This window comes from Protopterus annectens, chromosome 10.part0 (assembly GCF_019279795.1).
Source record: "Protopterus annectens isolate FY-2018-M chromosome 10.part0, PAN1.0, whole genome shotgun sequence".
In the NCBI taxonomy this organism is placed as follows: Eukaryota; Metazoa; Chordata; order Ceratodontiformes; family Protopteridae; genus Protopterus; species Protopterus annectens.
Genome location: NC_056744.1, coordinates 200,283,350 through 200,309,275, shown reverse-complemented (window position 1 = coordinate 200,309,275; position 25,926 = coordinate 200,283,350). Strand labels below are relative to the sequence as shown.

At 36.9% G+C, this 25,926-nt stretch overlaps 1 protein-coding gene across 2 annotated transcripts in view; it reads right to left on the bottom strand.

Annotated features, from left to right (window-relative positions):
- COG1 (component of oligomeric golgi complex 1) overlaps positions 1-19,609 on the bottom strand; it is an 829,165-nt gene extending 809,556 nt beyond the window's left edge. For both annotated transcript variants that reach the window (XM_044085137.1, XM_044085139.1), the window contains exons 1-2: positions 19,252-19,609; positions 11,102-11,346 (exon numbers count right to left, since the gene is read on the bottom strand). In XM_044085137.1, the coding sequence (XP_043941072.1) occupies positions 11,102-11,346; positions 19,252-19,572 (566 nt within the window). In that variant the 5' untranslated portion in view covers positions 19,573-19,609. The remainder of the gene's footprint in view (positions 1-11,101; positions 11,347-19,251) is intronic.
- Positions 19,610-25,926: the final 6,317 nt, after the last annotated feature.

Here is a 25,926-nt window from a genome sequence, read left to right as displayed (position 1 = left end):
GGAGGAGTTGATTCTCTCAATACTTTTTTAATGTATATTAATGGTATCAGCACTTATTTACAGTTCACATCTTTTGATATGCATATAGTATATTTAGATGCATTAATATTTAAAGAAAATGGGAAGTTTTCAAATATCAACAAAAAGAATATGCAGAATAATGTATTTTACCAGTATGCATTCAAAGAAAACTAAGGAAATGTGATTAAGGGACAATTAATGACAGTCAATCAGCTAACTATGAAAGATGAAGATTTTGAAACAGAAAGCAATAATTTATGTCATTAGTTTGTAGTAAGAGGATATCCAAAGGATTTAGTGAAGAACAGGCTAGAAAAAATGGCTAGAAAAAATTAGTGCAGTCAAAAAGAATGCAAACCTTACTACTCCAAGGGCTGGAAATGAAGATTATAGTACAGTTATGCAAATTTCTAACAATGTAGACTCAGTTGCTATCAAACGTATTATAAATAACAATTGGAAGATCTTAAAAAAAGCTGTGAGGAGGTTTCCAAAGTAGTAGGAGAACGCACTATGTTTGTGCAGAAAAAAGGAAAAAGTTTTAAAAACTTGTTTCAGAATAAGCTGAACGTTAAACATGAAAAGGTAGTGGAAGAATGCACAAATGTTTAGCTTGCAATTAATGTGATTTAGTTTATGATGGTATCAATGAAATTACTATAAACAACTATAAAATTAATATCAATGGACATTTTACATGCAAATCTAAATATGTAGTGTATTGCATTATTTCCAGGTCATGTGGGGCATTTTATATAGGATGAACTAGCAGAGAATTAAACAAAAGAATGTACAAGCATAAAATAGCAGTTGTTTAAAGATGAAAATAATGCTATACGTAAGCATTATAAAATAGGGAATTGTCAGACAGATTTTAAATGTTTAGTGTTAGGTCTAACTAAGGGTTATGCAACAATGTTTAATGCAGAGGAAGAACTAAGTTGGCCTGAATATTTATGGCAAGTCAGGTTAAATGCATGTTACCCACCAAGGTTGAACAGCCGAGAAGATTGTGGCCTATTTGAAAAGGAAAGGGTTAAGGCATTAGCCTGACAAGTCATGTGATATATTTTTATTTATGATGAAGTCTCAGTGTTGGGAGACGAAAGTGCTTACTGGATTTGCTGAAAATAAAAGTTTGGTGTGTTTTATGGCCTTTTTTTTTTTTTTTTTACATAAACATAGTTTATCAACAGCTATAGTTTAAAGTTTACTGACTACCAAAAATATTCAGAAAGTCAACTGCATAGCAGTAAAAGTATATCCTATAAACTTTACAATATTACTATAAAGCCTACAGATAATATTACCTTAGTGAGTAGCTGTTATCTCCTTCGAGTACTTAATATTGGAGTTAAGAAATAGTGGAAATGCCAAGAGGGCTTGCGAACATACAAAGGCAAGTAATTAAAACAGTAGCTTGTAGAAAAAAGAACAACTAGCAGCACAACCAACCTACCCGAATAATAAATATCCTAATTATCAGTTTTGAAAAATGAAGTACATTTTTTCAAGATATCAAAATGGGGGGGGGGGCACTTGGCTAGTACTAAAGAAATTGTCTTGTGGAATAGGCTGGCAAACTAGAAGCAGACTACATCAGAAAATTGTCATTGTTTACATTTTCCTATATGGATGCCATGGTTAACATATTCAACGGCTCTTTTAATATCTACAAATATAGTGTCTATTAATTGTGATCTTCATTACTGGCACAGATTTAGTTAGAGAAATAGGAAATTTGTTATTGTAGTTCACTTTAGTTTAAATCAGTATGGTCTGTTAGAAAGTACATATTCAGTGAGATAATCCGATTTCTGTTTGTAAATAAGGGTCTCAAGTACTTTGGCTATGGAGTCAATGTTTGTTATAGGTCAACAGCATCAGCATTTTTAGGGTAGGATGTTTTGGCCACAGGAAATCAAGTACTAGCTTTCTTGTGGGAGTGAGACAGAAGAGGTGTGCCAATCGGAAGGAAAACAATTTGCATCCACTTTTTTAAAATAGTGGAGTTAATAGTATAGAAGGTATTGTGTCTGTAGTGTAGACTTTTTGCCAAGTCAGTCTTTGATTGATTTCCTATATTAGCCCTGAGGAATGTGTGTGTGGGGGGTCCAGAGTGGAACTCAGTGGATCGACACAGATTGATAGCATAGCAATGCTGTTTTGAAATACAAAAAGTTGTATGGCTTGGACGGATTGCAGACATTAGCCAAATAGTCTTGTAGGGTGTTTGCTGGGAAGAGCTTTCTATTTTTTTTTTTATTTGGGAAATAACATATTGCTGCCTATGGTCTTTATGGTGCTCCAAACATTCTTAGACTGGCATTATGTTTTCTTTTTGTGATTGTTCTGCAGTAGTTAGGTTTGGCTGCTTTAGTGTTGACTAATCTTTCTCAGTATGTTCTTATACCTGCTTAATTTATCTTGGTCTGAGGGACTGGTTTTCTAGCTGATCCAGGCTTGGTCCTTATCTTGATGTACCAAGAGAGTTGATTAGCCATGGGACTTTTTTGCCTTGTAGTGGTCTTGTTTTTAATGAGCAGGGCTCATCTTGTATTGGCATAAGCGAGTTAAATATTGTTAGGGCTATGTTTGGATTAGTGGCTTCACACAGAGTGAAGCAGTTAACACATCTATGTTCTTTAATCAGAGAATCTTCAGAAGACTCCGTTATATTTCTTCGTATTAATGTAGTCAAGAGAGGTTGGGTTTTTTGAAAGACCATGTGGATATTACTTTGGTATGGTCCCTGAGGAAGTTGGATAGTAAACCGAGAGACTAACATTTCTCGTGAAGTTAAGCAGGATTCATTTTATTTTACTTACTTACTTTTTATTGACATTTTGATTACCAGAAAAGTCCAACTGGGGAGAAGCCCATTTTCAGTGGTGGCCTGGGGAAAAAGGCTCCAAATTAATTATTACAAAAACATTTTAACAATAATTTTACAATCTTCTAAAACAAAACAAAAACATCTGCAAATTAAATAATTAAAACAAATTAGACAGTATAAAACATTGGGTAAGAATCAATACAATTATAGAAATTTTAGACAGTTTGTAGAGAAATTAATGGTAAGTTAGTGTAATACAAATATGAACTGCAACAATGAAGTCAGGGAAACAGACTTACAGTATATTTAGAGAGAAAGACAAAGAACAGGATTAGATAGCAGTAAGGAAGTAAGTGAAGAAGGGACAGTAAAGAGGTATAAGGAATGCAAATGTACTTGTTCACATTTAAGAATATAGGTTATCTTGCTTCTAAGCAAGAACATAGCATATTTTAGCTAGGAATTCTTTCAGAGTTGTTTTGAAAGATGGCAGGGGGGTATAAACCTGATGGATACAGGTAAGGAGCTGCAGGCCTTAGCAACTTTGTATGAGTACAGGCAATGCCCAGTAGATTTGCTAGGTTAATAGACAGAAGTTTTTGGCCATTGGATCGCAGTGACAGACTGGGAACATAGTTGTGCTGAATGTTTTTTTAGTGCTGGTCAGGCAGATGGATGCTGGATAACTTTATAGGTGGTAAGAAGTTGCGTGTATGTTAACTGATTTGGGTTCTAATCAATTTAGGCTTTTCAGGGCTATACAGTGGTGGATTCTGAAAGGGTATGTGTTGAAAGTTTCGCAGCTTTTTTATAGCATTGCTCAAGTTTCAATTTTTGTGAATCCTGGAGGTTAGTAAGAATGGAAGTGTCATAAAGAAGAGTGGGGAGGACACAAGTGGTGGCAAGTGTAGTTTTAGTTGCACTGGTGCAAAAGTTTTTGGCTCTGTAAAGAATCCCTAGTGAGTGTTTTTCTTATGCAATTTTGTATATGCAGGTTAAATGTAAGATTATCATCTACTATCACCCCTAATAATTTGTTATGAGAAGTGACTTAAATAGTTGTGTTATCGAGAGAGGATTTTAAATTTAGTTTTTTCATGGGGGGGGGGGGGGGTTAGGGGAAAAAATAGTACTTTGGTCTTTTTTGGGTTGAGCATGAGTTGTGAGTTACAACACCATGTTTCAGTGGCTGCTAAAGCTTCCCAGAATAATTTTTGGAGGTGTACCACATTGTCAGAAGTATAAATGAGAATGGAATCATCTGTGTATTGTATAGGGTGGTCTGCAGTGTAAAAATACAGTGTGCGTTGCTGAAAATGTTAGAGGAGGGGACCAAAGATAGAGCCTTCTGGTATAACAGTGGTGATGGGAGGTAAGGAGAGTGTAGAGTGCCATTTTACTGACGGATTCCTATTGGACAGGTAGCTTTTGAACCACAGAAGGGTAAGCTGAGACCTAGTGAGGACATTTGAAGAAGCTTGCTGTGACAAACTGTGTCAAAGGCTTTAGACAAGTCTAGAAACAAGGAAGAGACTAGTTTGCCATTATCTCTAACATTATCGACAGTATCTGTATAGGTTAGAAGGGTAGTTCTAGTACTATGGGAAGGACGAAGACAGGTTATGTAGGGGCCAAGAGTTCTTCCTGCAGGAGATAGTTTTTGGATACATTTTAAGTATTTTGGCAAGGGGAGATAAGACTGCTATAAGGACTAAAGTTATTCATGTCTGTTGAATTTCCTTTTTTGTGCAGAGGGATAAATGTGTGACTTTTTCCAGAGAGAAGGAATGTGGGATTCCTGAACTGACCTACTTATAAGGACTGAGACAGGATAAGCAACGCTAATGGCTGCCATTTTTAGGTACTCACTTGGAAGGTCATCAGCTGATGAAGACCGCATTTTAAGTTAGTTTTACATAGGATGTGGGAACAGGTTTGAAGGTGAAAGTGGATGTGGTGATATGTGGCTGTTGGGCAGGGCTAGTTTCGAGTGGTGTTATCCAGAGTGGGATTTGGGTTGAATTTTTTGCCAAGATGCAAGATTTCTTTAATGGATGTCCAAAATTATTTAGGGTTGTTTTTAGTATTATTTTGGAAGTTGTTATAGTATCGTTTTTTTTTTGTCTTCTATTTGTTTTTTAGTACAACTGTGAAGCATTCCGAAGTTTAAGATACTAAGGCGTTTATATTTTTGCCATTCTTTCCATGCTTTTTCCCTATCTTGCATTAGCATTCTACTCAATATGGATAGCCAAATTGCATTATTTGTTTTCAGTCTCTTCCTTCTAGGAGGTGCAAGGCTATTTAGGTTATTTAAAAAAAGTTGTACTGAATTCAATTATAGCATCGTCTAAGTGGAGTGTTTTTAGGAAGTTCCAGTTAATAGATGATAGCGTAGTAATCAACACTTCTGGGTTAAACTTGAACAGGTTAAGAGTTGTCTTATAAACATGCTGTTTAACTGGATGTGTGAAATATCTAGTCGTATAGACTGGGAGATGATCACACACAGTCTAATACTACCTGTGGTGGAGAATTTGCTATGGTCTGATAACTAGGTTCCAGTTGAATACAGAATTTGATGTCTTGCTAATGTGTGGGGCTATTATTTAGTTCTGTGAAACCATACAAGTTCATTCTAGATGTAGGGAAGTTCGAGTTTACGTCCAACCATTTGACATTCACATAAACCAGTAATATTTTTTCTTGTGGAAATGTTAAGGATATCCAGTGTAGGATATTTTCCAGTACAGCTGTTTTGTCACCAAGAAGGATAAAAAGGACAGTAATGCATATTTGTTTATAATTGTTTACATTGAGAAAAGCAATAAAAACCTCTGCTGAACTGAATTTTGGTGTTGGTTTGCTGTAAGTGGAAATGTGGTAGGTATTGGGAAATATTAAAGCAATACCACCACCATTCCTCTTTATACAGTCATTATGGATAATATAGCCAAGAGGTATAACACGAGTCAATTATGCTTGTTTTAAGCCGTTTCAGTTACAGTGAGAACATCAGGCTTATGTTGGGTAATCCAGGCATGTATTTCAGCAGTTTTACTCCTTATACTTCTAAGATTTTTTGCAGCAAAAATTAGATCATCAGGGTTGGGGATTAGCTGTTGTTGGGTTAGTGGAGTATGTAGAACAGAATTATCTTTGTGTTCATTGTGATAGCTAGGACCAGGATTAAGGTGAATATCTCATCTTAGAAGGATTTTAGTATATTGGGGAATAATGCATACCTTGTTTTTGGAGAGGATTCTTGTATTTGAGCTGTAGTGCAATTAATTAGCCTATAGTTGGAATAAATGGTGAGGTGCAATATTAAATAGGTTTGTTGCAATATGTGGAGAGTGTAAAGAGGAAATATGGATAGGTAGTTGGGACAGAGTTGGAGAGATATTGTGATATATTACTGAGTCATGGAAGGATGACAGGTGGCACAGTAGATCAATTTATAACCGAGAGCAATCACTTTAGAGCCAGAACAAAGCAATGATGTCAATTAATGACCATTTTCATGGAGATGACTGTTCTTGTGCTATCCTGAATAATTTGTGTTAGGTTACACATTAATGTGAGTGTTTAAAAGACTGACTTTCAGTATCTCAAGATTAATATAGCGAAAATGCAGTTAACCAAAACTACACTTTAACAAGTCTTGAATTATTGAATGTTCTGTTGAGGTGGTATGTTGTGGTTTGTGTTTGTGGTGCATTGTGGTTTGGGACTGAGATATGGTGGACGATGTGTGGCTGTGTACAGAGATTCAGGTAATTTCCTAGTGTTTAAGAATCTTGGGTAGGGTTTTTTGTTTTGTAGTGTTGTGGGAAATTTTGGGAGTTGGGTGGGTTACATGGGTGAGTGTGTGTGTGTGTGTGTTACTGCTGAAGGCGTTGTGTGTTTTGAATGTGTGTGTGTGTGTGTGTGTGTGTGTGTGTGTGTGTGTGTGTGTGTGTGTGTGTGTGTGTGTGTGATATTGTGTGAAGTAAATGTAGGGTGTGTGGCGGTAGGTTATTAGTGTCTTTTGTGGTAGTGTGACCTCAAGAGTTGGTATATATAAGTAGCAGGGGTGTGGGGGGCAGGTTTTGTAGGTGTGTGTGTGTTTGGTGCTTTTAGTATAGGTTTAGGGAGTGGTGGCATTTGTTATGTTGTGCTGGAGGTTATATTACAGAATTGAATGTCGCTTGCTCAACATTCGATATTTTGAATTTTCAGTATAGTGACATTCAGTATTGTAATATTTCGGTACCGTGGGTGTTAGGTATTTCAGTCTTGAGATACTGAAAGTCAGTCTTTCAGTATTTTGAGATTTAGAAGTAGACCTGTATGTGTATATATATTTTGGTGAGAGATGATATAGTCAGTCGTATTAACATCCAGTTGGGGTTTGCATCTTTGATAGGTTTACTTTTTACCATTAGGGTTGTTGAAGCCATGTGGTTGTTATAAATACTGCCATGACACCATCTACCTGCTTCTTGCCAGGTCATTTGTCACTTAAGATAATGTAGTTTTGTGAGTCTGGAAGGGATCCATACATCCTCTAACATAACTCATGTTATGCCCACTACTGGGGATCGGTTTTGATTCAGTTACAGTTCTAGTTGTGCCCATTTGCTGCTAAGGATTCAGATGTTTAAAATTACCCATACAGGATGAATGGATCTGGGTTTATTTCTGTGTTCCTGGTTTGTAAAAGTAACAGAGTTGCCAGTAAGGGTACAAGCTTATGGTTGTTAAATTTGGGGCTGTGTGGGAAGGGGAGGGCCTCATGAGAGAGGAGAAAAGAGATAGACAGTAGGAGTTTGGTGCAAGAGGCTCACCAGACAGGTGGATTAGAACGGAGTAGAGGAACAGACGCATGAGAGTAGGAAATGAGTTTGTGTGACAGTGAGGTATACATGAGTAGAAGCAGTAACAGAACTGAGATAGGAGACATGACTTAGTATCAGTATGTGCACATTAGATTAGCGAGGAGTAGTAATCACAGTTGAGAGGCTAGATTAGGAACTATGGATAGGGTACAGGAGGATGTAAAGAGTGGTTAAGCAAATATAAAACTAGCTATTTGTGTTGTGGGTGGGGGATGAAGTTGTTAAGCGAGCAAATCGGGCTGTGGGTTACAGCGTGCGTCAAACAGCAGGGCAGTTTTCTTCCATTCCTGAAGCCCTGAGATAGTCAAACAAACAATCTCAAATAAGTATGAAAGCTTTCAAGTATGTAAACACACATACAACTGAAGCAAGACCCCAGCACATGCCAACTGTTTTAGAAAGAAGTCCAAATCAATAAATTAGTAGCAGGATTAGATTAACAAAGATGTTATACACTTGAGCAGAACATCATGTTAGACTCAAACAGTAGTGTCTCTACTGTACTCTAGGATGGCAGCACAATGCAGGCAGAGTAGAACAGCAAACAATTAGGCAGTTCTTTTCAAGCCATCTAGAAATGTTAGGCATTTGGTAATCATGTGGATTCAGTTAGGCATGTCTTGCGGGTGCAGATTTAAATTATATAGTAACAGACATCTGTATTCTGGCCAGACAGATTACCAAAGAACAGATAATTTCAGACATGCAAGACACTGAAATCATTCACCTAATACTATGAAAAGCTACCCAGAATTAGTCTATGTGATATTAGCTGCCAGCAGACTTTGACCATTGTACAGCTGTAAGTGAAGATGAGCAGAGGGATGCTACAGTCTACTACCTAAAGAGCTGGGAGTAGACAAAGCTAGAGGATGAGTCCATCTCACTAGTTACTTGGCAGAATGAAGCATGGACTGCACTTATCAGAAGGAACTGATGTTTGGGTTTAACTCAACGAGGCATCCCAACGTCCTCGGTTTAAAGCACTGGAAAGAGGGCATCCAGGTGACAAGTTCATCTCATAACCACTTGATGGATAAACTCAAGAGAATTAATACACAGGCAAAAATGGTTCTTCAGGGAAAAAGACACCGGCCTTCAATGATCTCTAGGAATAATAAAATCATCCTAGACCAGATTCAAAAATTCTAAAACGGAAGAACAGCATCTTCCAAGTGTGGCAAAATGTCCAAAACTGCACAAAAACTAAACTTAAAAAATTGTTTTAGTACTTTTCAATGCAACCAGTAAACTGGTAATGTCAGATGTTCTACAGGTCACAAGCATTCCCACAAATGATTAGATGAGTATTAATGGAGGACTTTATCTAAAAATGTGATGTTCTATCAAGTCGCTCTGAGTTTTGCAGCTGTGCATATGTGAAGCAGTTTCCTTTAACCTTGTTCCATCTTTCCTTTTTTCTTTCCAAAGCAGCATCTTTCCTGAATTTCTCCTCTTGCAGCTATCACACATTATATTGTGAAGCTGTGCTTTTTCAATTCCACTTCTTATGAAATAGAGCAATGTATCCAAACCATATACCCCTCTCTATTCTGATGTATACATTCCCAGTTTTCTAGCTTTCTCCATTTAATAAAACCATTGTATTTCTCCATCCTTTTAGTAAAGCTGCTTATGAGATTTTTCCAACACAACTTCCATTCCCTCAAAACCATATATAATGTGTAGTAGACTGAAGGAGGACCTTAGCATGGCTACAATCCCCTGACATCACAATGCACCCAGTATCCAAATGGCCTTTGTCATTTACCCTTCACAGTACATACTGTAGTTCAACTGAGAATCTTTATTACTTATTCCCTCTTCTGACCTGCTCAAAGTCAGCCTGCCAAGAATGTTTCCATGTCTCCATCACAAAAAGTGCATTACCGTGCACCCCTTTTGTCTTTAACATTTAAGCCTTATTGCCACTTGTCTGTTCACAATGGATGCCATCTTAGTTCTCAGGAAGGCTGCACTCATCAGCTCCAACACCAAGCTTCACATTATATAATTTTAACTTTAAAACTACTACAAATCTGTGAAGACTCCATGATCACTACATATTCCACTGAAATGGCAATGGAGTTTCATCTACATGTTTCTCCACATCATCTTCTACAATTCAGACTGAACAAGGAATATATTATATTTTGTTTATTATACAAAAACTATAAGCAGACAAGAATGTGAGTGAATTATGTCACACTACAATGACAAATTATTAGGGGGAGATCAAACTTTGATTTTCATTAGCCTCTTCTTGGAAGTCATTTGTCAATTACAAGATTAATTCATGCCATATCCAAGTTTTCCATACAGGTTAAGATTCCACTGTAAGTCCCTGCTTAATAAAATATAGAAACAAAACAAAAGTAAATAGTTTCAGTAAAGCAGCTAATGAAATGCAGACAGGACGACAGCTGTTGTAATGAGGGATCATATGAATGCAGCTCTAACAGAAATATAAAAGACAAACATTTTTGTGGAGAGTTGCTGAGACTACCTAACATGTTATGTTCACTTCTTTAAATCCTCAAAGACAGACTGACTTGTACACTCTGTAGAAGTATTTAAAACAGATTTGTATCAGTAGGACAAAACCTATGGGTATCAGTCTTAGATGGCGCAGTGGTGCAAAAGTAGCATTGTCGCCTCACAGCAAGAGGTTCTCCAGTTCTATTCTCATCTGGGGTGCCTTCTGTGTGGAATCTGCATGTCCTATCTGTGTTCCTATGGGTTTCCTCCGGGTACTCCAGTTTCCTCCCACGTTACAAAGACATGTGTCTGGAGCGTTTCTTCCCCGGCCTCCGCTGAAAATTGGCTTTGTTCCAATTCAGACTTTCCTGGTAAACAAATGTTACATAAATAAATAAATATTTAACCTTGAACTCTGTACTCTGTCCTGCTAAATAAAGCACAAACACAGAAAAGACCAATACAATTTCCAAATGAGGAAACACAGAGTAAAACTGAGGGGACTACACATCTAGTACTGGTCCTTTAATTGCATGCTGGGTAAAGGAAAATGTAATTTTAGTCTGACTCCTTAATCATTCAGTGGTCAATCTAAACATCCAACTGCTTGGCAAACTTCACAAAATTATTACATTTCAAAGACTTTGTTTACAGCAAATTTTAATGCATTGCACTTTTACTATTCATCTTAGAGCTAGACGGCCAAGTTCTTCATGCACATATGAGGAAAGACTTTTCTGATAATAATTACATATTGGAACTATTTTTAAAGTAGTCTGTAAAGTGATTCAGAATACTCCATATGAAAATGGCAAGTTGAACAGAAATGTACATTATTAATAAAGCACTTAATATATTTCAAAACTGAAAAAAATGCAAGACTGACCGGAAGTGACCGGCAGCTGCCACCTGACGTACAAGAATTGGGAAGCGAAGCAGGATAGGGCTATAGCGGGAGGATGTAGAGTCGAGCTGCAGCAGACTGTGCAGATGACAGCAGAGAAGGTACAGTTGGGTGGCTTGCAGGTACTGATGGCTTTCTATGGAGCTCCAGATCCTCTCTGGGATGTCCAGCAGCAGTTTGATTTGAGCCGCCGTACTGTAGAACTTTTCTTGGTGCTTTGGTTGGCTCTAATATTGAGCAGATAAACAGAGGTCATGTGAATCTTATCAATGTTAAGTGCTACTTTAAATACAGCAAATCATTCCAGTTTAAGAAAAAAACTTTTAGGACTCCAATGTTATCTACAAAATGTTCTTTTAGATTACATCTACAAATTGTTAACATACAACAGATGTTAAATGCAAAACAAAGTTAATTTAGTCGTCATCTCACCTGAAAGGAAAATAAGACTCCCAATGAAAACAGTGGCAACAGTTTTCTTTCATGTGACAACATATTAAAATCATTTTTTGAACACCTGCCTTCCCATTTATTTAAAGCAATACCAACATTATCAATGGGAAGAGACGTCTCAACCTCACAAAGCAAGAAATCTGAATAAAGCTATAAATAATGGGGGGGACAAAGGCCCACGTATAGTGGCAATTTTTAAATACTGCTCTTAAAAACAATGTTCCTAAGGGTATGAAATCTGAATCTCGAATTTCTGTCATTTTCTGAATGCAGTCCCCAATGATTTGCCAAAAACCCACAAAATTTATGAGAAACAGACCAAAAATATGAAGCACAAATCAGGACATTCTGCGACAATTTGTACAGTTAAGAGGTATGAATTATGGGAATGATGAAATACATTAAATTAAATTAAATGAACAAGACAAAACAAAAAAAAGGAAATCTACTTATTTACCTGTGTGGCAGTGCTGGCTTTCTGTGCAGACATCTCCACCACTTTGCCTACCACTATTCCACATACTTTTATTCAGCTTTTACAAAACTGCTGGTCCAGAGGGAGAGGTCCATCTATGATGCTGGAGAACTGGGTTTGATTAACAGGGGACAGGGTCCATCTACGATGCTGGAGAACTGGGTTTGATTAGCAGGACAAGCTTCAGAAGGGTTGAGTGGAGAGGGAGGATCATAAAGCTGTACCTGCTGCTTTCTTTCTGTTGTGGGGGGATATTTTCTTTCTTTTTTTTTAATCACAGCAGAGTAACAGCATAAAGAAGGACCCTATGCAGCGTTTTCACTGGGAAAAAGCAATACTTCCCCTCTGAAAGTGTAATCATTGAACTGGGAGTTTCCCAGGGCAAAAGCTATATCCTTATACAGAGATGTCTTATAATGCAAGAATGCCAAGTGTTTGGTGTTATGTGCTCTTCTAGAAAAAACTGTCAGCAGATCATGACAATTAAACATACGACAGGATGCTCTGGGAGCAGCCTCATGCAAGGTAACTCTTATAACAGACAGGGCCCAGTGTTACAAAATTATAAACAAACAGACTGAACCAGGAAATGGACTTTGGGGCTAAAGGCTATGTCCTTCTTATAGAATAATAGCTGAAATCTTTGGCTTTTGTCCTCCCTCCTCTGGTGCCTCAGACCACTGTGAAAAGGGGTGGGGAACAAATGGGCCAATGTAGAAAGGGGTAGATAGCCATCAAAGTACAGGAGGAAAAAAAAACAGTATTGGCAAAATGACTGCAAGCAGGACTATTTGATGTGGAACAGAACGCACAAAGCCACCTACTCCTAAAAGCCCAACAGGTTATAAATTGCTTGAGGAGCACAATTTCCATTCATTCATTCTCTCTTTCACTGTAATGAAAAATGAGATATGGAGAGAAAGAAGGCTATAGGAGCAGCAGCAACAACACAGTCCCCCCCTTAGGAGAGCAGATTCTTCTCCACACATTTAGGAAACCGTCACACCTATTCCCATCAGCAACTCTTTCCTACCCCTTTTCATGCAATGCAAATGAGAACATTTTGTCTTATGCAGGTCAGCGAGTTGCAGAGGTGATGTCAAGGGCATATTCAGTTTTGCAGAAAGCCAGTACATGGCCTCATCTCTTTCTGTCCAAAACATCAAAATGTTTTGATCAATACAGTGCTTCAAGACCTTCTGGGCATCTAGGAAACAGAACCAGTTGTAGAAAGGGAACTAGGAACAGGATTACACCTATTTTTTTCCTATCACGTGCATCCTGACACCACTGTCCCAAGTGTACAGAACTCAGACAGCTCCCACTGAGAAGAAGTTAGAGGGGTCCCTGAATACAGGCCTCCTCCTTTCTCTGCTCCTAAATCAGAAGGTAGACAAGGGCACCACAGACTGTGGAACCATTTTCAATAGCTACAAATTTAGGGAGTTTAGTCCCTATCCAAAACAAAGAATCATATAAATAAAATAGGACATAATATAAAAAAATAGCTATTATACATGCCCATAGGTTCTTTCCCACAAAACAAAGTACCCAGCAGAAAGTAATAAACAATACTTTGCTGATGTGATAAATAAAAAGGGAGACACTCTTACAAGATAAGCAGGTTAGCAGTGATAATTTGATAACAGGCAGTTTAGTTAAACGCAGTTCTGCAATTTACATACAAAAGCAGCACAACAGGACAAAGTACACTATGCAAAAATATTTTACATCTCTCATAGGTGGGTTTGAGAAAGAGCTGTGTTCTTGGATACATCAGCTGTGCAGGTCAGCAATGATAATTTCTGAACAGTTACTTCAACTGTTCTGCATTCAAGTTCCAAATAACTAGAACAAAACAATGCACACTAAGCAATCCTCATGAATGGTTTCTGGGTTAGAGCTGCGTTACTGGATACAGTAAATACATAAGGCTGTCCATAGGTCTGTTTGCTTCATACCTGAACAACCAGAGACTTCCAATATGTTTCTCCAGGCAGCATCATCCTTCAGTAAAAGCAACAAATGGATTCTCAGTTTTATGGAATCAATGCATTGTGTGTGTCTTCTTTTCACTTTTTTTCATACCTAATGTTCTCACAAAAAGTGGAGGAAAAAAAGAAAATCTAATTTCGACTGTTGCATTCTAGAAAAGCTAATGTGATTCAGTCTGCTATTCTGAATGTCATCAGCAAACCCTTGATCCTAACTCTAAAATGCAAATTTCTCCCTTAATAATGGTCAACGGTGGACTCCTCCTCCTAATCTCAATCTTCCCTCCAATGACACTGAGTATCTCTAGTTAATCCCAGTATTTGAGCTTCCCTATTTTGAAAGGAGCTGAGAAACCAAATATTAGAAATCAGCTCTCAACATTGCCTGCACTTTCACTTTGGAGTGAAAACATGTCCATTAATGACAATATTGTTTTAAGCCATTAAGTATACAGTGATTTTGTATAACACAGAGGTGGTTTACTCAGCCATTTTTTCTGATTTGACTATGGAGCCCCTCATAAACCACAAATCCTAAAGTTAACCCTTAGGATCTCCTGCACATTCAGTTGCTCAGGTACGGGATCTAAATTTTGTCTTAGAGAAGCCAGCACTGAACCAGTCAATTGTACTGACCAGAAAACTTTTTTTTTTTTTTCTTCCTGGAAGACTGTTTCCAGTGTTTTAGGTTTGGGATCTAATTATTTATTTTATTTATTTATTTTTTTACAGGCACCAATGTTAAGGAACCTTACAGTTTTCCAGGAAAAAAAAATGGACATATACAAGATGAAATCCCTCACATATGCTAAAGGTTTTCAATAAATTATTTTTTTTTTATTTGTTGCCTGGGTAGAGCACTGATTCATGTGGACTAGTTTCAGGCCATCCTAGGCAGCATAAAATCAGAAGGACACTCAGTAGTACTCAAACATAATAGCAATATATATGAAGTAAACGGTTTGTTATGATAATTATAGTGTGATTACTTTTATACGAATGTAAATTTACCTATGTCACAAGTGATAACTCAATAAAAGGTGTTTTGGGGGGAGATAATCTGAACACTACTAATGAATTTGTACAGCAGTAGTGAATAGGAGCTCTTGTTCTGGCCTACTGGTCTCAGTCTCAAGATTCATGACACTATACACTACCTGTCTCAGTCTCAAGATTCATGACACTATACACTGCCCCTTCCAACCTTTAAACATACCGTATCAAAACTCTTCTTCAGAACAGTGTAAAATGCTGGTTGAAGGAACAGTCTCTGAACATTGGAATCCCTTTCTTGTCCATGCTTTAAACAGCTCTTCTCCTTACCATCTACTTTGGGAAAGCTTATGCAAATGTTTGTAATAAGGCATACTGTGCAAGGACACCACCTCTGAAATATTGAGTCTAGTAGCCCTTAAGCATTTCCTTCTTATTTACTTTTTTAATGCTGCTCTCTATTGTGCTGCTTTATATAAACCAAATGCAAGTTCTTTCTTGACTAAATATACAGTTTCCTTGTTTCGTTTTATTTTTTTTGGTAACTATAGATCTTATCACTTCATGTCGATGAGTCAATCTTACCTATACATTGCATATGTTATGCAGTCATCTCAAAGAAGGTCTTATCCAGCACACTATCCCTTGGTTCAAGTTACCTGTCTTGTCATCATTTCTCCAAATTTCAAGACTATCTCCTTTACTCACCTCCTTCTACAAGAAGAAGTCCTCCAGTGCTCTACTATGGTTCCTCTACTATTCTCCATATACATCAGACTTCCCCTTGATCTCCCCCACCTGCCTCTTATACTTTTCGAAGATTACATGGTTCTATTCTGGTCCAATTACTCTTATCCCTTCCATCCAACAAACTTTACAATAAGACATCCACACCATTAGAGAAAAGCTACTGAACAAAAAAAGCCAATATTCAACTTATCCAAACTCAAAACATTGCCCTTTTGTACATTACATACACTCAAAAAAAAAAAAAAACACTCCAACTCCCTCTATATCCTTGACCATCAAAATAACAACATCAAAAATGTTAACTCCAACTACTTTGGAATCTATTTTTTTTTTTTTTTTTTTTTTTTTTGAGGGCCAATAAAATATCCCCATTCCTTTCCAGATCAACAAGGAGTACCATAGGTAAAGACGTACTGCTGGTCAACTGGAATATGGTCTCAATCAAAAATAGCAACCATAACCAAATAGAACTCAGCAACACGGATCTATAAAGGCTGTCTTCTTACTCCACATACTCCACCAATAATTCCAAGAACAGTTGAAAATACGAGAATAGCAAAATGTAAGCTTTATTCCATAACAAAGGTAAAACAGGATTGAGCGCTTTCGTCTCTGTACCGGAGACCTCTTCAGAATCAAGAAAAACTGTCAGTGGCGCTTATTTATATCGTAGCCATTAACACCATAAAACAATAATTGATGTGCTTTCCATAGTTGATTAATAATTAATTAATTTATCCACCATTCCTTTTAAAGTGCTATAACAACCTATGTGAAATATATGTGTATATATCTCTTCATAAATAGGTGTATTCCTAGAATAAAATATACAATACATAAAATACATAAACTATGACTTGTCTAAAAATATATTCTGACAAATGAATATATAAATATGAATATAAAAATATATAAATATATATGAAATATATATAAATATAAAAATATATATAAAATATATTTTATACATATATTTCACATATATTTCACATAGGTTGTTATAGCACTTGAAAAGGAATGGTGGAGAAGTTAATTAATTATTAATCAACTATGGAAAGCACATCAATTATTGTTTTATGGTGTTAATGGCTACGATATAAATAAGTGCCACTGACAGCTTTTCTTGAATCTGAAGAGGTCTCCGGTACGGAGACGAAAGCGATCAATCCTGTTTTTCCTTTGTTATGGAATAAAGCTTACATTTTGCTATTCTCATATTTTCGACTGTTCTTGGAATTATTGGTGGAATATGGTCTCCCACTTATCGCAGCAGCTTCTGAAAATGATGCCTCAACAATTCAAACCATATCAAATTACATCTGTCATTTCAAGCGATCAATCCTGTTTTTCCTTTGTTATGGAATAAAGCATTTTGCTATTCTCATATTTTCGACTGTTCTTGGAATTATTGGTGGAATATGGTCTCCCACTTATCGCAGCAGCTTCTGAAAATGATGCCTCAACAATTCAAACCATATCAAATTACATCTGTCATTTCACTACATTCTCCTCTATGAATGAACAAGAAAATCACACTTTAGACAAAGCTAACCGAATTCCTTTCCAACAGTGTGAAAACAAAATGAAAACTCCAGCAAAGCTAGAACTTCCACTGAGTGACCTCCCAAACCTCTTGTATCAGAAGTACATGGGATATATACAAACGATCCTTATAAATATCAGGTGATTTAGCTAATTGGCAATTCTGAATGCCTATGACTTATTTCATTTTAATGGACAATTTCAGGACAATAAAACCAAACAGCACTAGATGTGGATATGCATACTTCGGCATTTTGTTATGACCTCATCAGCACAAGCAGAGTGTTTGACTAAGCATTAGAAACACAGGGCTGTATTACCCAGCTGATGTCCATTATCATTAGGGTCACTGCAAAAATATCTCAAACAGCAACTAAAACAATGAGTGAGAAGGTCACTGAAAAAACAATCAGTAAAAACAAAATGAAAACTCCAGCAAAGCCAGAACTTCCACCGAGTGACCTCCCAAACCTCTTGTATCAGAGGCACATGGGATATATGCAAATGATCCTTGTAGTGACCTTAATGATAATGGACATCAGCTGGGTATAACAGCCCTGTGTTTCTAATGCTTAGTCAAACACTCTGCTTGTGCTGTGCTGATGAGGTCATGACAAGGCCGAAATATGCATATACACAGCTAGTGGGATTTGGCTTTATTGACCTGAAATTGTCCATTAAAATGAAGAGACAAGTCACGGGCATTCATAATTGCCAATAAGCTGAAACACCTGATGTTCCTAAGGATCATTTACATACATCCCATGTGCCTCTGATACAAGAGGTTTGGGTGGTCACCGAGTGGAAGTTCTAGCTTTGCTGGTGTTTTCATTTTGTTTTTCCAACAGTGCGAAAACCTACTTTTTGTCTTTCCGCTTTGAAGCTTAATGGGCAGGAGAGCCCCGCCACACACACAACTGTATATTAGTCAGGTGGGTGTCCTCATCTAAAACTATACAGGTTTGAGTGCTGCTTTAGGCTCAAGGGCCAACAGTTTGAGATCTTTCTTGTAGATCTTTATACAATACTTTCTTCTCGATTCTCCTTGGGTTTTCTATATACTGCATATAGATTGCCTCACTTACTTACACATTTTTGTGTATTGCAAAGACATGTTTCCTTTTAATTCATACTGTTTTATACTCCTTGGCCAAGACTAAAATTGCTCCATTAGAATCAATGGTCTACTCAGGCCACTAAATGTAATTGAAATAAATAAAAGTTCTAATTAATATTTTTTCTTGTTACTCTGTAGCACCCTTTTTAACCATGTAACATTTGATAGTCCTCAAATCCCACCATAACAGAAACGATTCTTGGTATCAAAATACTTTATTTTTTTCATCTGCTGTACTTACTGCCAATATACAAGTAATGTTAATATTTACCATGCTTGTAATCATACTAAATTGCGCATAAAAAGCGGACTAGTTACCAAATCCAAATCTCAAGATAAATGGATATACTTGGTTGAAAAATCCTCAATTCCTGTGTGTTCCTTTCCTCACAAAGGTTGTTTTGCTTTTGAGTATTGTTATGTGGTTCTAGTTTATAAAGGGAATATTGATTTAATAGAATACACATGATAAATAAGTATTATAGGAATACAGTCCGTACTGTACTTTACATTACAAAAATAAAAAAAAAAAAAGATAATTTGGTAGACTATATGCCTTCCGATTCAGCTGCAGATGCAATATTACATCAGCGAAAGATACTGCTGCATATAATGTGGTCAGAAGCTGACAATGCAGGTAAAGGGGGCTTATCAAACTACCCTCTGACAGTGGTGAGTGACAACTAGTTGGACAAGAGTTTTATCCATAGATCAAGTGCAGTGGACCTCTAAGGAAACATAGGATACCACATAAATGAAAGAAGGTGCTTCTGCTCCACATCAATGTAAAATACAGGCACTCACTCACCAATGTATTTTCAACTTTCTTTTCGAAGGCAGGAGCTCCCTTAGACTGAGTCCTAAGACTGCTACAGTACTGGTACATCTCCTGCATGGCCTGTACCACCTGTTCTGAACTCTGTCTCATCTCCCAGATAGTATCAGCTGCTTCAATCAGATCCCGGTACCGCTCACCAACCATTTGCCTCAACTCTTCCTTCTTCTGTTCGATCTCCGCTCGCACCCGCCTTTCAATGCCACGGATCTCCTCAACACTGTACCGCTCAAACAGCGAACCTGGATCCCGGATCTCGGACACCCGGAGATTCTGAGCTGGCACTGCCGCCATGGTTAACACTTAGTATCACTGTAATCAGGAAGTGAAATATCAGCGTTGCTATTGAAGTAAAAGTGAAAACTTCCGGGCTTAATCACATGACATGGGCCAGACTAAAGACAGCCAGATAAGTCGTGATTGCAGTGCACTGAGACCACTGTTTAGGTGGTGATAACGATATCTGGCAACGGTTGTTTTTCGTTTATTTGATTAAAAATTCGGTTAAATAAATTTAGAAGCAATAGGGGAGTATCTACTTAAGAGACGTGGCGTAATGCGTTGACGGATATCATGTGTTTATTTAAAAGACTGACAGTGAAGCCGGACATTATTTTACCATTATATCAAGCAAGTATATTTATCGTCTTCTGAGGTTAGGAATTAGTGACAAAGGGCCCTGGGCCAGGCACAGATTTTTAAACAGTGTTCTTATAAACTTAGAATATTGACAGACTAACAGGTTTTACGTTAGACTAAATTTTCCGAAGGATATGAAGTCGGAAACTCATTATTTGTTGACGCCAATCCTCAAAGAATGGTCAGAAAACAATAGATTTTATGAGAGGAGAGACTGACCAAAAACACGAGAGGAAAATCTGGACGGTTGACGGGTATCATTACATGCGTACCTGAAAACAGCCCTTGACTTTGCCTCATATTTTTGCCCTGTCTCTTGCAAAATTGTCGTATTTTTTAAGTAAATTGCTAAGGGTTACAATCTGTCAATAACTGCAGATACTACCGTTTCATACTTATTGTTGAGAAAATGCATATAAATGTAAAACCTGTTCTTTTAATTGAATTACCACCAGTAATTAAAAAGCATGCCCCTAACTTGGATTTGCCTCTGATTCTTGAGCAAAGATTGTGCGAGCTACGACACACAATTTCATTTTCTGCTCTTAATTCTCCGCTAAGTTCTTGGGAAATGGGACTTAGAAAAAAAAAAACACTAGGGGCATCCATAACTCTCAACTGCCCCTAATTTTGTCTCAAAGTGTTGCTCCTGTCCTCATAATGCCTCCTGAAATTAGCAATTTTGGGAGAAAAGGTGGCGGATTGCACTTAATAAAATAATGACAATATAGGGTTATAGACCTTTACTTCCGAAAATGCATGTTAATTCCCATTCTCGTGTTCTGTGAACGTCTCATGACAATAGTACTAATATTTTAAAAAGTGTCCTTGATTATTTTTGGATTTGTAAGAAAGAGAAAATGAGCAAACAGTGCAGCCGATGAAGATGTTTAATGTACAAAATAAAATAAAGGTGAGCGCTTTCGTAAATACAGTACTTCTTCAGACCAGCTAACAAACCCAGTAAGCTGCATCAATAAATAGGCAATTCAATTAACAAATCAAACCCTCATCACTGTTACCATAACAACTAAGTGTTTAAACTTCCTTGGAAGAAGAAATATCATTCAAACCAAAGCCTTATTGATCATCACACTGCAGGCAAAGAGAGGCTTTGGTTTGAATGTTTCACTTCTTTATTAGTTGGTCTGAAGAAGTATTGTATATACGAAAGCAATAATGCTTGATGGGGTAATGTTACAGGGAAATAGTAGGCCCAATGATATGCTTAACAAACGAGCTGTCTGTTGTTTTGCATTTGTTTTCTAAGAATATGCACTTTTTTTATTTTTGATGCAAAAAAACGTTTCTCAGCCTAGTGTTTGAAAGTTATAGAGTACATAATTGTTGGAAGAAGTATTTTACATCTAAAATATATTGGAGGTAGATGTCGCCTTCTTCTGAAAACACACACACATATGCAGACAGACATGCACACTCATAAAACGCAATGAAATGCATTTACACAGTTACACACGTAATATGAACTAGATGCAGAGACAACATATCTTTCAACTTCTTTGCTCAGCATTCTTGGAGAAAGCCAAAAATAATGAGGAGGACAAAGACTGAAAATTATGGACAATTTTAAAATATTATACCAATTCACTTTAAAACAGGTTTTGCATCAACATGCATTTTTGAGCAATAACGTGAAACTCCTACACACAACTACCATTATTGACTTGAATGACTAATCCTCAGTACAAAAATATGAGACAAAATCGGGGATGTTCTGTTAAATGAGGGGAAACTGAGAGGTATGAGGAGAACATAGACATTATTATACCAACTCAGACACAAGCACAGAAGCATACGTATGCATTTCTGTCCATGTCGCTGCTGCTGCAATTACATCTGCTTGGTTATCACCCTCTTTTGTCTGCTTGCTAACCTTGATTTTAAAAAGTAGAATGGAGAGCAAGCCATCTTTTGCACTTTTCCACTTTGGTTCTTTTAACTTTTAAAGTTATGGTTAGCAGACACACACAAAACACAGTTCCTTGTTACTGCTTCTACGGTTACTTGTATTTTTTTTTTTTTACTATTGTCTACAGCCTTTAAACAAAACAGAACTGGAGCCATCATTATTTTAAGAGTCATCATTAGCATGTGGAAATAAAATAGCAAATAATTTCTATAGTCACAATAAAAGGTTTTAGTCACAGTGTACATATTTCATGCTAGGAATATGGGCACTTGTTTTTCATCAGGCCCTCCTAGTACATTAATTCACACCTTTGGAATATCAAGTAAACAATAGGGTTTACTGATTCTCCAAGCCCATTTTTGACACACATGAATAATCAGAAAGGAAGTTACCAAATCTAATTACACAGCACTGTCTAGAACAGAATCTCCAAGTAGGGAGGAATCCAAAATAGCCGACTACAATATGTAACACGTTCAGAACAACTCTTGATTTCAGACTGTAATTGTAATGATACCCAGAAATGTGAAAGCTTGTGTTACAAAAAGCCAGACTAGCATAGCTAGCTTAAATTTGCTAGTTACGTACTGACTGACTGGTATTATATGACGTGTAAACAGTTAGCTTTAGTTTGTTTCTAGGAGTTTATTGCGTTTGTTGTTTGAAAAATTACAACTGGGCAACAGTTGTCCCTTTTCTGAGGTTGCCCGGGGAGAAAAGCTGCAACCACATACTGAGATACATACATTTTCCAAACACATAAATATTTGCGTACATTAAATGGTAGAATACAAAATGACAGACGTGGAAAATCAAATTAAAACTTAGAAATATGTGGTCATAATTGTATCTGTGCTGTGAAAATACAGTATTTATGTACAAAGGACAAAAGATATTACTTGAGGTGACACATCTGAGATAAATATAGTGGCAACGGTGAACTAAGTGTGCAAAATAAGTTCAGTAATTGAAGCCGCGGTGTTGCAGTGGTTAGCGTTGTCGCCTCACAGCAAGAACTTCTCCCGTCCGATTCTCGGCTAGAGCGCCTCCTGTGTGGAGTCTGCATGTCCTCCCCGCGGTCGAGTGACGTTAAAGACATGCAGGTAGGTGCAAGCGTGAATGGGGTCGGGCTGGCAACTCGGTACCGAAAAAATCCACTGCCAATCATGAGTGGACCGGAGTTCCGCTGTGGCTACCCCTAACCGGGAAAAGCTGAAAGTCTTTTTAAGAGACAGAGTTATGTTTTTTAATTCATAAGACTGTCTTGAACAGTAATACACTTACCAGAAAGTTAAGTAGATGGTTGCTCTGAAATTCACAGCATGCTTCATACACTCATTAGAACTCAATCCATCTGCTCATAGCTCTGTTTCAGATTTTTTGTTCTGCCAGTTACCATTAGATTCTTTGTCTCACTGAGAGGGTGATGAGTTGCATCACTGTGCCTTAAGAGCAACAGATACTTTTAGCCAAATCTTTTTTTAGTTTCTTCTGTACACTCTTTGTCATTTCCACGTATGAAGTAGCATTTCGATTTACTGCATGTAGCACCTGTAGCAGTATCATCTCATCTGAGGAAATTGTGTGGTGGTAGATGATGCACAAATTGCTCCTCAAAAGTCTATAGGATACTGAGTAAAGTGATAACGCTTCCTTCCTACTAGGTTTAACTAGAAGTATTTTCTGAAGGGTACAGTCATCTGTGAACTTAGATAACAAAGGTCATGGTTCTCTGGAAATCAGAGCTGTAAATGCCAAAACATGTACTTTATTTATTGTATTTATTATATTTTTTGTTAACTGGATTGAGATCCATTTTCAGTTTAAGTCTGGGAGCATTGTCTAGTTAAATGAACTGCTCTGAAGCACCCACTAGGCAAATGGAGACTGAGAAACTCAAACCTAGAACTACACAATGCTGCTCATTAGAAGCTCACAACCTTAATCCTCTGTGCTAAACGGCCAGGTAGTTAGCATTTTAATTTATATATATATATATATATATATATATATATATATATATATACACATATACACACACACACACACATATATATATATATATATATATATATATATATATATATATATATATATATACACACACACACACACATACATAAAAATATATATATATATATATTTATATAAAAAAACACACACACACACACATACATATATGTATACACACACACACACATATATATATATATATATATATACACACACACACACACACACACACACACACACACACACACACACACACATATATATATATAACTTTTTTTTTTGCCAAGATGATGTGTCATGCTCTCTCCTTGCACTTTGTCTCACCCAGATGCTGCTGCATGCAGTGAATGTGAGTCAGTGTGTCTTTAAATATTCAGTAAGCTGGTGTAAATCATGCAACCTTGGCTGGGTTTTCAGTTAAAAATAAAGGTATAATGTTGAAGCATCTTTTCTGTTTCTCTCGGTGTATGCCTCTCTGTGCTATCCTGGGCTGTATTGTCAAGCTAATGTTAGTGTCAAAAGAAAACCTGTTTGGGCCATGGAGATTGTTGTCTGTTGTGTTTTGGCTCTGTTCATGATGTAGAGCCGTTGATGTTTCTGGCCCCAAGTACGAAGCCTGACTTGGAACATCATGCAGATAGGCTAAGAGTAAGAGTTTGCAAAACTACAACAACCATGTCATCTTTTCTGCTTATGCTGCATTTTGTCTGTTTTTTTCATATGTCAATAGAAAACAGCAAAAAAAAATTTTCTGCATAGTCTGCTCAAACCATGCACTCTTGTGTGTGCTGGACTGAATCATCAATGTAATTTCATTTTGTTTCATTAATTTTGAATCAAGATGACAAATATGCAGTCACTTTTATCTTTGAAGCTGCAGGGGCACCTCTCTGAAAATGAGAATTCCTAGATTCATAATTTTGAGCTGTAGTTCCCTGTGAGTAGTCTTGGGGACACACTAGAAGCAGTCCTATGTCAGCTTCCTCATGGTGCAGGCAAAGAAGATGTCAAGATATTTGACATATTTTCGTTTAAACAGAAAACAAAAGCAAATACAATTTGTAGCATTAAAAAGTAACCTAAAGGCATAGTCAGGCCAAAAAAGAACTACCTCTTTGTGAGACATTTAGTTTTCTTTCCAGAAATTGAGAAGTTCAGAAGACTATATGCTTATGCTGCTAACTTAAAGCTTAGGGAACAAGACAGTACATTTGGTAATTTAGTTGTATCAAAAATAATAAAAAGAATAGCCTGTGGAGTGGGAAAGGATCAACTAAGGAGCATAGCAGTGAGAGAAGCTATTTTAAGATTGGAAAAAGCCATTGGTGTGCAACAAGTGAGAGAACTATCAAATGCACAATTTAAGGCGTTATTGAATAGCTTGAAGTGTGTAAATCTGCTGATGTGTATGAATATAATTGTGAAAACAAAGCCTAAAAGTAATAAAAACAAATCTACAGGTGATGACATTGTAACAAAGATGGAGCTTGGCAACACGTGAGCAAACAGAAACTACACCCAATGTAAATATCATGCCTTTAGTCGTAAGATGACACACTGCAGACATAAAAATCAAAGTTTCAGGCTGTTTGAAGGTTTCATTAATTTCATGACAAGTTTTTGAAACAGAAAAAAGGTATTGCAGCAAAAAGTTAATATTGTTGAATTAAAGGACTTCCAAGGTGGCTGCACGCTGATCAACAGCTTTGATTACAACACTACCTGTCTAAAAACTATCAGTCTTGGGTAAAATTCATTTCCTGGCCAGCAATTACATTGCTTGGATGCCTGTAAAGAAAGTGGAAAAAGTAACAAATCCAACCAGAATAGGAAAACAAAAACCTCTGTTTGGGACATATCTTGCAGTTGTTCAGTAAAAAGATCAAGTTTCAGCTCTAGTATGAGCGAATAATTCTAGTAATTTAATGGAAAAAGTAAATCAAATGCATTGAGAAGTGCATAAAATAAGTGAAACAATGAAGGAATATATATAATCAAATACATGGCTGAAAAGAGTAGACAAAGCTTTATCTAGTTATTCAGATAAGCTGATAAAACTTGAAAGG